The sequence below is a fragment of the Argentina anserina genome, chromosome 4 (assembly GCF_933775445.1).
Source record: "Argentina anserina chromosome 4, drPotAnse1.1, whole genome shotgun sequence".
In the NCBI taxonomy this organism is placed as follows: domain Eukaryota; kingdom Viridiplantae; phylum Streptophyta; class Magnoliopsida; order Rosales; family Rosaceae; genus Argentina; species Argentina anserina.
This window is the reverse complement of record NC_065875.1, coordinates 23,462,850-23,475,092: the sequence shown is the minus strand read 5'-3', so window position 1 is coordinate 23,475,092 and position 12,243 is coordinate 23,462,850. Positions and strand designations below refer to the sequence as shown.

At 40.2% G+C, this 12,243-nt stretch overlaps 2 protein-coding genes and 1 pseudogene across 2 annotated transcripts; 2 read left to right on the top strand and 1 right to left on the bottom strand.

The window, feature by feature from the left end:
* Positions 1-366: 366 nt before the first annotated feature.
* LOC126791579 (F-box/FBD/LRR-repeat protein At1g13570) lies at positions 367-2,603 on the top strand. The gene is made up of 4 exons (XM_050518052.1): positions 367-488; positions 902-1,726; positions 1,848-2,006; positions 2,110-2,603. The coding sequence occupies exons 2-4, from the start codon at positions 905-907 to the stop codon at positions 2,398-2,400; spliced, it is 1,272 nt and encodes a 423-aa protein (XP_050374009.1). The 5' UTR covers positions 367-488; positions 902-904; the 3' UTR covers positions 2,401-2,603.
* Positions 2,604-3,253: 650 nt separating this feature from the next.
* Positions 3,254-4,570, top strand: LOC126791580 (putative fasciclin-like arabinogalactan protein 20; annotated as a pseudogene).
* Positions 4,571-4,716: 146 nt separating this feature from the next.
* LOC126791577 (protein NSP-INTERACTING KINASE 2) lies at positions 4,717-8,216 on the bottom strand. Its single transcript, XM_050518051.1, has 11 exons — positions 7,909-8,216; positions 7,703-7,832; positions 7,519-7,590; positions 7,289-7,432; positions 7,126-7,197; positions 6,981-7,040; positions 6,780-6,877; positions 6,399-6,548; positions 5,980-6,321; positions 5,485-5,864; positions 4,717-5,393 (listed from the first exon to the last, which is right to left on the bottom strand). Exons 1-11 carry the CDS (start codon positions 8,009-8,011, stop codon positions 5,070-5,072), a joined length of 1,875 nt encoding a protein of 624 aa, XP_050374008.1. The 5' UTR covers positions 8,012-8,216; the 3' UTR covers positions 4,717-5,069.
* Between the last annotated feature and the right edge of the window lie 4,027 nt (positions 8,217-12,243).

Here is a 12,243-nt window from a genome sequence, read left to right as displayed (position 1 = left end):
TGACAAATATGTTGGGCAAAACACTACACGATCAGCGTGCTTTGGCCGAGTTGGTAAGAGTCACATAACACTGCTAGTATGGTCGAGTTAGTAAGAGTTTTCCTTTATAAAAAAATAGGTATGTTGGGCAAAATGGCATCTCCAAGAGACTAGCTATTTCAAAAAAAATCTGAAATTTAGTTAGTATTTCTTTAAATTTTTTAATGTTACATTTATAACTCAATTTAAATATGAGTGTATGTTAGATTATAACTCATTAATAAGCTAATTATAATTAATTCTCGCTACGAAAATAACTTATACCGTTATACGGTTGGAGATGTCAATAAGTGTCTACGGTGTCATCCTCGAACCTCGTACATCGCACGTAAAAAATGACCCGACCGGACGGGACCGTCATAGAAGGTGTTAAACTGAGTTTTATCTGATCACACCGCCGCACCGAACCTCCGATCGCTGCGAACACCTCTTGAGTCGACAGTATTAAGGTAAAGATTGCATTTTGGAGAAGACAGCAATTCTGAGATCTCTGTTTGTCTATCCATCTGGTTTAAACTGCTGTTAGTATATTTTATTTTGATTCTGTTGCTTCCATTCTTTAATTTCTTGAAGATCTGATATATAATGACTTGGGTTTGCTTCGATTCAATGGAATTTCATACGGGTTTTTGATTGATGCGCCATGGTTCAATGTAAAGAGAGATACGGAAACAAGGTTATTGGTGAAACTTAAGAGTAAAGATTTTAGATTGAAGTCAGAGCACTGAGCTCTGTTACTTTTTGTTTCAGATTCTGAGGGTGAAAAATGTACAATTTGGGAATTCATATTCATCCTCAAAGTTTGTGAGCACTTTAGTTTATTGAAGAAAGAATCCAAAACTGATTGTTTTCTTTGTGGCAGTTTATGCTAATGGGCGATAAACCGGATCTTGATTTGATAAGCAATCTGCCTCAGAGCATTATAGAGAGCATTCTCACGTGTTTGCCGATAGGAGATGCTATAAGAACGAGCTGCTTGTCAAGGAAATGGAGATACAAATGGACTACACTCACTCATCTTGTGTTCGACGAAAAATGTGTTGCTCTATCTGGCGATCAAGTAGTTGTGGAGAAAAGCCTTGTCAATTTTATAACTCGAGCGCTCTTTCTTCACCAAGGCCCTATTCACAAGTTCCAGGTCTCTACTTCGTACTTGCAGAGCTGCCCGGATATAGATCAATGGATACTTTTCCTTTCAAGGAATGGCATCAAAGAATTGCTTCTTGAATTGGGAGAAGATGGCGAGTGGTTTAGGGTGCCTTGGTGTCTTTTTTATTGTGAAAAGCTGACCCGTCTGGACCTATTTCGCTGCGAGTTGGATCCACCTCCTAGCTTTAAAGGATTCTTGAACTTGAAGAGCCTCAATCTTCATCAAGTTTTGGTTGCTCCTGAGGCAATTGAAAGTCTTATTTCTAGTTGCCCGCTACTTGAGAGTCTATCTCTGTCATACTTTGATAGCCTAGCTTTAACTATCCGTGCTCCGAATCTCAAGTACTTGTGTCTCGAAGGTGAATTTAAGGACATAACTCTAGAAAATACTCCTCTTTTGGTTGATTTATCTGTTGCTTTGTACATGACTGATGAAAATGCTGAGTACCCCGAGCATAGTTCAAATTGCAAGTTTATCAAGTTTCTTGGCAGCTTACCACGCCTTGAGAAGCTTATTGGGCATATCTACTTTACTAAGGTAAAATTGATGCTTTTGTTTATTTATTCTCACTTGCATTTCATAATCCAGTGTGGCACCATAGCTGTATAACCTGTATTTATGTTTCACAACACTGATACTGTTCTTTTTTTCTTTCTAGTATTTGAGTATAGGTAAAGACCCGGGCGTCCTTCCAATTACATATAACCATCTGAAGATCATTGAATTATATCAAGTGAGTTTTGAAGATATGAAAGAGATACTAGTTGTTCTTCGCTTGATTACAAACTCTCCTAATTTGAAGGAACTTCAACTCTCGGTAAGATATTGAATGTGTTTTCTGTTTCTTTATCTGCTTTACTCTCGGTAAGGAACTTCAGCTTTACCCCTCATTTAATAGTAAAGATTACTGCCAAATATAGGGATCGTCTCTAACGTCAACAGAATCACCCGATTTGGATTTCTGGGAGAAAGAAGGCCCTTCAGATTGCACATTCCACAAATTGAAAGTCGTGAAGATGACTGATATATCTGGACTGCCGCATGAGATGGAATTTATCAAATTTTTGTTGAGAAAATCACCAGTGCTTGAAGTAATGAGTATAATGCCTTGTGTTTTTGTTACTATGGAGGCGCGTTTAATAATAGTCACCGAGTTGCTGAGTTTTACAAGAGCCTCTCCTAAAGCTGGAATTGTTTTCATCCAAGATTAAGACTGGTTGATAATGTTTGTCAGAGCTAGGCTTCTGTTGTGTCTGTTCAATATAACATCTTGTGAGAAATGACAATGTTTGATATGGTTTACACAATCACAGGTTCAATGATAGTTAAAGATTAGGCCCTTGGCAAACAGTTTCGTACTGTTCTACTGGTTGACATGTATACCCAAGAACAGAAGAATATATGAAAGTTCCTTAGTTTTGTTATGCCATTGATATCTAAACAATAAACCTCTTGAATATTCAACAAATGCCATTGATTTTGGTTTTTTTTTTTTTGTACTTCAAAAGGAGAACACTACTTCTACAAGGCTACAAGCCCCCAAACTGGCAAGTCTTTGAATACTTTTTGTGTTTCTCACTGAGAATAATTGAAACGGACATGTATCACACCCAAATTCACATATCAGATCTCTCATGTCATATTCTTGGGAGTCTGTCCAACGAGGACTATTAAGCCAATGATTAGCTGAAGACTCTTTGATTAATGGTTAATGAGGCGCAATTTTCCATCACATATTAGCATTATATGGTTCACATTTTAGGTCGACATGATTTAATCAATCCTACAAAATTTTCAATCACATTTTAGTTAACATCAATCGACAAAGAAAATCCGTTAAACATGATCCGTTCAAATTCGTAAATTAATCACATTTATCAATGTTTTTATTATTTTCAATTTGTATGAAAACCAGTAAGACATAATATAGATATGAGATCGCCAAATGGGTTTGAAAAGGGTTTCAGCTATTCACACTGTTCCAGGCTAACAGGCCGGCCCAACATCGGGTCTCACCCCAAACCGCACCAATGCGAAGATTCCACGTCTCTTATCTTCCCGCCAAAATAACCGCAAAGCCTTTACTAAACTATAACTGTACAGCCTCACAATCTCTCCAAGAATTCGAAGAAAACCAAAAATGGCTTCTTCTTCTCTAACCTCACTCCTCTTCTTCTCTCTCCTCCTCCTTTTCTCTCTCCTCTCCTTCTCCTCCGCCCAAACCACCACCAAAGCCGCCGCGATCCTCTCCGACGCCGGCTACAACTCCATATCCTTCTCCCTCGACCTCGTCTCCCACTCCCTCCCCTCCCCTCCGCCGTCTCTTACCGTCTTCGCTCCCCCCGACGACGCCTTCACCTCCTCCGACTCCGGCGACCCCACTCTCGACCTCCTCCGCCTCCACCTCCTCCCTGCCGCCTTCCCTCTCCGCTCCCTCAAGTCCCTCCCCTTCGGCGCCAAGATCGCCACTCTCCTCGCCGGCCAGTACCTCACCGTCACCACTCTCCCCGCCGTCGACGGCGGCCTCGTCTCCCTCAACAACGTCACCGTCACGGCGTCCCCGATCTTCGACGACGGCTCGTCGTTGGTCATCTTCGGGACCAACGCCTTCTTCGGCCTCGATTTCTGGATCTCCGGCCCGACTCGGAGCCGCAGCCCCGAGATTCTCGGCTGCTCGGCGCCGCCACGAAACCCTAGCGGTGGCGGAACGGCGTTCGGCGAAGCGAGCAGAGCGATGAGACTGAACGGCTGCTCTGTTATGGCTTCGCTTCTTGAAATGCAATTCCGTGGCTTTCAAACGTTCCCGGCGATGTTGACCGTCTTCCTCCCGTTGACCAAGCCATGGCGAACCGAACCGGAGACCTGAGCCAGTTCTCGTCGATCCTCCGCCGCCACGTGGCGCCCTGCAGGCTTTCTTGGTGAGCCTCGACGGCGGAGCTGAGTTGAGGACTATTCTAAGAGGTTTTACGGTCAAGGTGAGCCGGTCGGACGGCGTTTTGGTGCTCAATGGTGTCCCGGTGATCTTGCCGGAGATGTATCGCAACGAGTGGCTTGTGGTTCACGGAATCAGTGAGGTTCTTGAGAGTCTACCGGAGCAAGTAGTGGTGGCTGCTTCACCTGACTCTGAGGCAGTTGGTAACAGCAGCTCCGGTGCAGATCAAGTAATCAAGGTGCCTTCTTCGTCGGAATTTGACAGCGGCGATTATTCGGAGGAATTCGATGGCGGCGATTCGGAGCTGTTTGCTAACATGACCGAGGATGATGATGCCGTTTCACACAGGCGCTTCTTTGTTTACAGGCCTTCATAATCTTGGGGTATATACCTTTTGCTCTTAAATCATTTGCATAATGATTTAGGCTTTTGGTTTTAGAGTGTCCTTTGTAAACTTGTATGGAGATGTTTGTAGAGTTTGTTCATAGTTTGATGATGTGTGTTGAAATGTTGATGCCTCTGAGATAGAGACTACTAGGTAATGTTGAGGATTCTTCATTCTGTATTAGAAGTTGAGCATTGTATGAAACAGATGTAGGCTTCATAACTCGAAACAATTCTATACTTATTTGCGTTACAATGTGCATTGAAAAGATAGTATTGTTCCTGAATCCATGTATGCTTTTCTCTTATTCTTACAATCTGAACACCCCAAACCGAAAAAGGGCATGTCAGATTTTTCATATCAGATACTGTACGGTCGAAATATAACACAACTCTTGTGAGCTTCAATGTGATGATGATGATGATGACGGGGCTATCATACAATGATGCAACAAACTTAATGTTGATCGACTCATGTTCATGGTATCAACTTGTATTATGTCCTTTGCCTTTGAGTTGATATAAATTTTTTTTTGAAGTTCCTCTACTTTGAGGCTTGTATTCTCACCTTGGTCCAGATAGCTCCATTGCTTGTGCGAGTAATGAAGAATCATCAGTAAGATCAGAGTAGCGGTCAGAAGACGAAAAATCATTATTGGTTCTGCACCTATTTGATTCAGCTCTCTGAGAAGCTTCCCATTTCTCTGCGAGTCCATCTCCTTCCAGCATTCTTACCACTTCAGACATCTTTGGTCTCTGACCAGGAAGATTTTGAGTGCATAAGAGAGCCACTTGAATCATTTCTTCAAGCTCAATAGCATCATAGTCGTTCTTCAGTTCCTTGTCAACCAGCATTTCAAACCTTTTTTCCTGTTGAACTTTCTTCACCTGCAAGAACAATCATGAGTCAACTAAGTACATCAACCAAAGCATAGTAGCCTTAAAAGTTCTCAAAAAAACCAAGAATCCATAAGCTCACCCAGTCAAGTATAGCGCCTTTCTGGTTTGCTGCTTTGCCAAACTCCAAAGCTCTTTGGCCAGATATTAGTTCAAGTATCAGGATCCCAAATCCAAAAACATCAGTCTTCTCGGAGGACTGACCAGTTGAGAGATACTCCGGTGCTATGTGCCCCACGGTGCCCCTCACAGCTGTTGTAATGTGTGATTCATGGTGATCCAAAAGCTTTGCCAAACCAAAATCTCCCACCACAGCCTCATAGTCATCATCAAGCAGTATATTTGCAGCTTTCACATCCCTATGAATGATCTTGGGGTCACACTGCTCATGCAAGTACAACAGTCCCCTTGCTGCTCCAATTGCAATCCTCTTCCTTGTACCCCAATCCAAGGCTGGTTTGGCTGCAAATATAGCAATTTATGTTCATTCACTAGTTCTAAGGACAGAGGAATTATAACAAAATAGAAGTAGTGACTACTGTAAAATTCGCAACTGGGTCGAGAAAGGAGTCTTTACATTTCAGACGCAAAGCCACGCTTCCATTAGACATGTAGGGGTAAACCAGGAGCCTCTCTTTGGCTGTCATGCAAAATCCATAAAGACGGAGGAGGTTGCGATGCACTGCTAGGCTGATCATCTCAACTTCTGTCTGAAATTGGATTTCCCCACCTATGGCATTTGCATCCTTGAGCCTTTTGACAGCTACCACAGTACCATCATGCAGATATCCTTTGTAGACATTTCCAAAACCACCTTTGCCAACCAAATTTTTGCTGCTGAAGTTATGTGTTGCAGACTGAAGTTCTCTGAAGTGAAATGACTTCAAATTTCCAAGGGAAACTTCTTCATGGTGAGATTCTGAAATATTAATTGGTGTTAGTAGCTTTTTCCTAATCTTCATCCGACTTAATCAAATTTATTTTTTAAATACTAACCATTGACGTCTAAGAATATCTGCTGGTTGTACTTGTGCCTCCACCAAAGAAGAAAACCGAAACCAAGGATTAGAAGGCAGATGCAGCCTAGGGTTGATGCAAAGGCTAAGGCAATTTTATGGTTCTTTAGTTTCCCAGCAGGCTGAGAAGCTACAGAAAATTTTAAGAAGAGAACTTTAGGGTGTTTGCAAGCAGTTTTATGATTGGGAAGATAATAATGTTCAAGAGAACAACATGAAAAGTGGATAAATTCCAGACAAATATCAATCATCAACTTGAAACTAAACTAAAGCAGGTTTCTAATATTTTAAGAAAGAAACACAATACAACTTCTGAAACTCAACTTTAAAATTTGAAAAAACGAAAGGAAAGCATCATTACGTTGTGAACTATTCAAGGAAAAAGATAGCGGCATAGGCGTTGTTCCAAAGCACTCTTGCTCCATTCCAGCGGTGCAAATCAGAGGGTTTCCCACGATACTGTGTCAATTCAAAAACAAGATAAATGAGTTTTCAGTTCTTCATCTTCTGTATTAAGGAGGGAAAAAATTTTGAAGGCAAAAGGAACACTAAAAGGACTCACTTGAATGCTCTAGCAGGAAACTTGGGTACTGGACCACTTAAGTTATTGTAAGACATGTCCCTAAACGATTATTTAAATCCAACCTCAGTAAGAAAGAACAAACAGAAAAACTATAATTCACAGCGATAAGTTTGAAGATTATTACAGAAAGGCCAGCTGGGTCATGTTGGCAAACGATGAAGGAATTTCCCCAGAAAGACTGTTATTGTTTAGCCTCCTGTTTGCAACAGACTTGAGATTTATGACTATGTTTTTCTACATGGCCAGTAAAAAAATTGAGCTCAGGAGCTTCTGAAATATATACTCACAAGTATTGAAGGCTTTTCAGGTGGGATAGAGCTGTGGGAATTTGTCCATTGAATAAATTGTTGGAAAGATCCAGTGTTTTAAGCTTCTGGAGCCTCCCAATCTCAGTTGGGATTGGTCCTGTTATACTGTTATCCTGAAATGTCCTGCCAAAGGAAATAGAAAAATTAAGAACCAAGAACAGGAACACCCTTTTTAGTAAACTTGGTATGAAAATATCATGTTTACTCACACAAGCAAGAGATTTGTCAAGTTGGCTATGCTTGGTGACAAGGTGCCTGATAAGTTCTGGCTTGGAGTTCCTCTGCATAGAAACCATTGCAGCTACTTAAACCAAGATACTAGCTTTTCATGCATGGTGCATTGTGGAACTTCTCACTAGGAAAAACTGAAAATACAATCACAGTACTACTTACAGGGCAGTGACTACACCATCAGAGCACGTGACCATATTCCAGCTGCAGGGATCCACAGAAGTTCCATCCCAATTGTGAAGAACGCCGCGAGGATCAACCAGTGAGTCCTTAATGCTCCCCAGTGCTAACACTGAAACATTTATTCAATAGTGTCATATAAGACTACTTAATAACTCACACAGAGTCTGCAGAACTTGATCAATTACCTTCCATGTTGACACCTTTGGAGGTAAGAGCGCCACTTACACAACTCCACAAGCACAAAAGAGTCAAAAAGCACAAAGCTTTACCTTGCTTCCTAACTTCCATTGAGTTTAAGTTCTTAAAGAACAGGCACCCAGATGTGATATAAAGATCAGGGAGGTAGTTTAGTTATGAAGTTTAAAAGCTTCAACACAAGAAATATCCAACTGGGTCTATCCAAAACCAGAAATGCACTGACTTGCTAATAGTCAAGGCCTAGTGTCAGAGGCAAGAGCCAAAGAAGCAGATATTGCCATATTGGTTTGGTTGTAATTTGTAAATAGATAGTAAAGACTAAAGAGAAGCGAGCATGCTCTGTCACTACTGGTTTCAGCAAAGAAAAAGCAGCAACATAGAGAGGAATATATAAAAGCTGATGAGCAACACCAATAACCAAGTATAGATAATTGCAAAAGATGATTGCAAAAGAAAATTCTTTCAATCATGTATTGGGTTAAACAAAAGGTACTTGCTTTAGGAAGATTATTGTTATTTACTGTTATTCCCTCATTATAATATGTAAAGCAAGTGAAGGATTACCTGTTAAGCACTGCCAAAGGTATAATTAGGACAACTCAATCAAAATATACTGCGAGGTCAAATAGTATAACTAGAGAGGGAGAGGGAGAGGGAGAGAGAGAGAGAGAGAGAGAGAGAGAGAGAGATCTGTACATATTGCAGTCTTGCAGACCTTCATAGTGGCTAGCTCCTGGGAATCTAACATTCCATGAAGTTTATCGAATTCCCACCATTATATTTCTCTAATATATTAGATTCGAGTCACTGCGACCGCACAAGAAGTCAAATTCTGTTTAATAAATTAGACATAATTCCATAACCCAAAAAAAATCCTCCATTTTTGCTTAATGTTTAAATCAACCAACATGAACGTTCCAACTTTGAGATCTTATGTAGAACCGTAATAACTAGTCTCAAGTCTTAATTTAGTCATAAGAATTACTCATAAGTCATAACTCATAAGCTTTATGGTGGAATTGTGGAAAGATTTCAATATGAAAATCAAACACGCATAAAATTTGTGTTGGTCATCCAACAGTCCAACATTCGAAAATAGGACTCGGTGAACTTCGAATTCAAGTAATTCAAGTGATCATACACTAGATTACCGTCTCCTGAATCAAGAGACAGTCCATGACATAAACAATGAAAAGCATTGATTTTTTAAAGTAAAAGCTGCTAACTTTATCTTTCTCTCTGGCTTCGTTAGAAATAACTGGTAAGTTAATTAGTAGCTCCCTGGATCCTGGTAACTGTTTGAAGTAGTATCGGTATTGTTCAAGACAGAGTTTTGAAATTCCAAAGTCGAACTCAATAATTGAGAGCGGAGGAGTTGATAATATGAATCATATAGCATATAGTAACTATAATTTAATGTCTTTCGGTTCTGAAATTGTAAAATACCGAAGCTTAAGAGAAAATATTACGTGATTAATTAACGTGTGCCTAAAGCCTGAAAGTAGTAAAACTATATGAGACTGGAAATCATGGGGGTCACGACGCTGGTGCTACTATAGAAAAAAAATATAATACGAATAGTAATGATATATGTGGTACATATATAGATGCACGTGCAATCTGGTCCTATAGTGCCGCTGACTTGATTGCTGTTCAAATGTTTCTATGGACATCTGATGATCATGATCAATCTTGAGATACTGTAAATCTGGCATTTGATGATTTTGATCGATCAGCTAATGAAGAGATAAATTACAAGAAATAACGCCACGTGAAATGATGGAATCTTAAATGGTTATAATTAAGGGTAAATTAAAAAAATGTATGATATTCTAAATTATATTAGAAAAAAATCATTGTTTATAAATTAATTATAAAAAAGTTATCATATTTAAGTGGAAATTATAAAAATGTCAACAAAATTAGAAAAAAAATCACTTTAAAAATATTTTATATAATATTTTATCATTTCTTATTCTTTTTCTTCTTTTTTCTCTTCTTTTTCTAATTTCGGACATAACTTTCTAGTCCGGCGATAGATTTTGACGAAATTGGTACCGTTAGAAAAATCTCGCTCCCCTCTTTCATTTGATATACTACCCACTCCTAATCGGCCAACCGTACAAGGCGCAACAACCACCACAAAATGGTTGTCGTCATCAATGGCGGTGCTTCAAGCAATTCCGGCGAAACCGAAGCTCAAGGTTCCCTAATTCCTGCTATTCTCTTCATTCTGAGCATACTTATACCAATCTCATTTGAATTTTAACAAAATTTCACATATTTCCACATTTCCTCTCGGCATGTCACAGCTCTTGTCACAGACACTGTCACACCTACTGTCACAACCGCTATCACACTATCTAATTTACACACACTGTCATAGCCTCTGTCACACTATCTGTCACAACCACTATCACACTGCCTATTACACTAACTGTCACACCTCCTGTCACAACCACTGTCACACACATTGCCCATGTCACACTACCTATCACAATGAGTAAAACACAAATATTTTCATTGTATAATTGACTGAGGGTGGCCATATCTCATCAATAGTAGGGCAACGACGATAAGGAAGAAAACAAACAGATAAATCATGCCATTATGGTATCAATGAGTATAGGATCATCTACGATTTATATGGGAAACTAGGGGAGGGAATCTATCATATCATTATCTTCTCCATTCTAGTCTCGGCCATGCATTAGCCAGCCAAGTTGTCCTCAACGTCGTCTTCTCTTTAGTTCCAACCTCCCGTCGGTCGAAACCAAATCTACTCGGCAAGATCTCCATTAGAAAAAAGCCCATATCGCTACCATGAGACCACTGTACTATGTCGTACACCATCGACACGACTTACCTCGTCTTCTCCGCCTATTTCGTCTTCTCCATGCAGCTCGTCTTCGCCATGCTCTACGCCGGCTCTGTCCGCGCCAAAAACACCATGAACATCATGCTCACCAACGTCCTCAACGCCGCCGCCGGTGGCCTCTTCTATTATCTCTTCGGCTTCGGCTTCGGCTTCGCCTTCGGCGGCCCCTCCAACGGCTTCATCGGCCGCCACTTCTTCGGCCTCAAAGAAGTCCCCAACTCCTCCTTCGACTACAACCACTTCCTCTACCAATGGCCTGATTTTTTTAGGGAGAGTAATTTGGACAGTGACATTCGTGTAAATATCATCAACTTCAGTGGTTACGGTTTAAGGGATTTAGGTTGTTGACTTTTTTATAATTTTCAAACATTGATCGACTGTTTTCTAATTATCATTATCTAAATGGACTTTTTTATAATCTCCCCTTTTTAAAGGCATATAATTATTCAACAAAATAAAGAAGTTGCTCTGACCTAAAACTGGACCAAATAAGTGTCGTTAGATTTGGATTACGATGGAGGATATGAGCTTCAGGGTGAGGTTGAGCTGTGGAAGGGCACATACTATTGATACTACTATAAACATGAAGTATGCTACTTAATAATAAGTGAAAACGCTCAATATCATATAGTCCAGTGACATTTATAATTCACTCAAGTGAGAAGTAACTGAAAATAAACTCGTTGTGAAACATTTGATGTGCAAAACGGCGAAAGGGTGCCAAATTACCAATCACAAAGAACCTAAGTAGCCTACTTCCAAAAAGACAAAAAAGAAAAACTGAGCACGTAGCTAGTTAGCTAGCGATTACAAACTTGATGTTTACTCGTTCTTTCTATTAGGTTATCGAAATTCAATTAAGTTTTTTTGTAGAAAAATTTGTGTTCAATTTGGGAAGTTCCCTTAGGCACTGTTTGAATACAATATTCAGAAACTTACAGTCCCATTTTGCATAAACATATGAAACGCATATCAGTTGAATCTTGTTCTATGCACAAAACAGGGATCCGTGCATGCATGAATACTGAACTGTTTATAGGAGATGATCATGGCTCAAATTTCTCAAATGTTCAAAGAAAATTTGCACATAATTCTCAATCATGAATCCAACTGATCTTGTCAAGGAGGAATCCAAGCATAGACTTTAGTTCGTGGCCCCTTCATGTCGTCCACTCGTCTATTCCGATCTGATCTCCCTCGTGATTGGAACATGTAGCTGGTCGACTACCGCACTGCCCTTTTGTAGCTAAATCGTACGCCATCCCCGATCTCAAACCAAGCTTCAGTGACGATGGAGGAAGCCGAGGCATGTATGCTCGTCCTTGAAACAGAAACCAGAACCAGGAAGCAAGAAAGCAGCTCCCTTAGTTTGATCGATCACTTACTGCCGGACCTTAATGGACAAAGATCGATCTTCTGTCTCTGCAAGACTGCAACTCTGTTC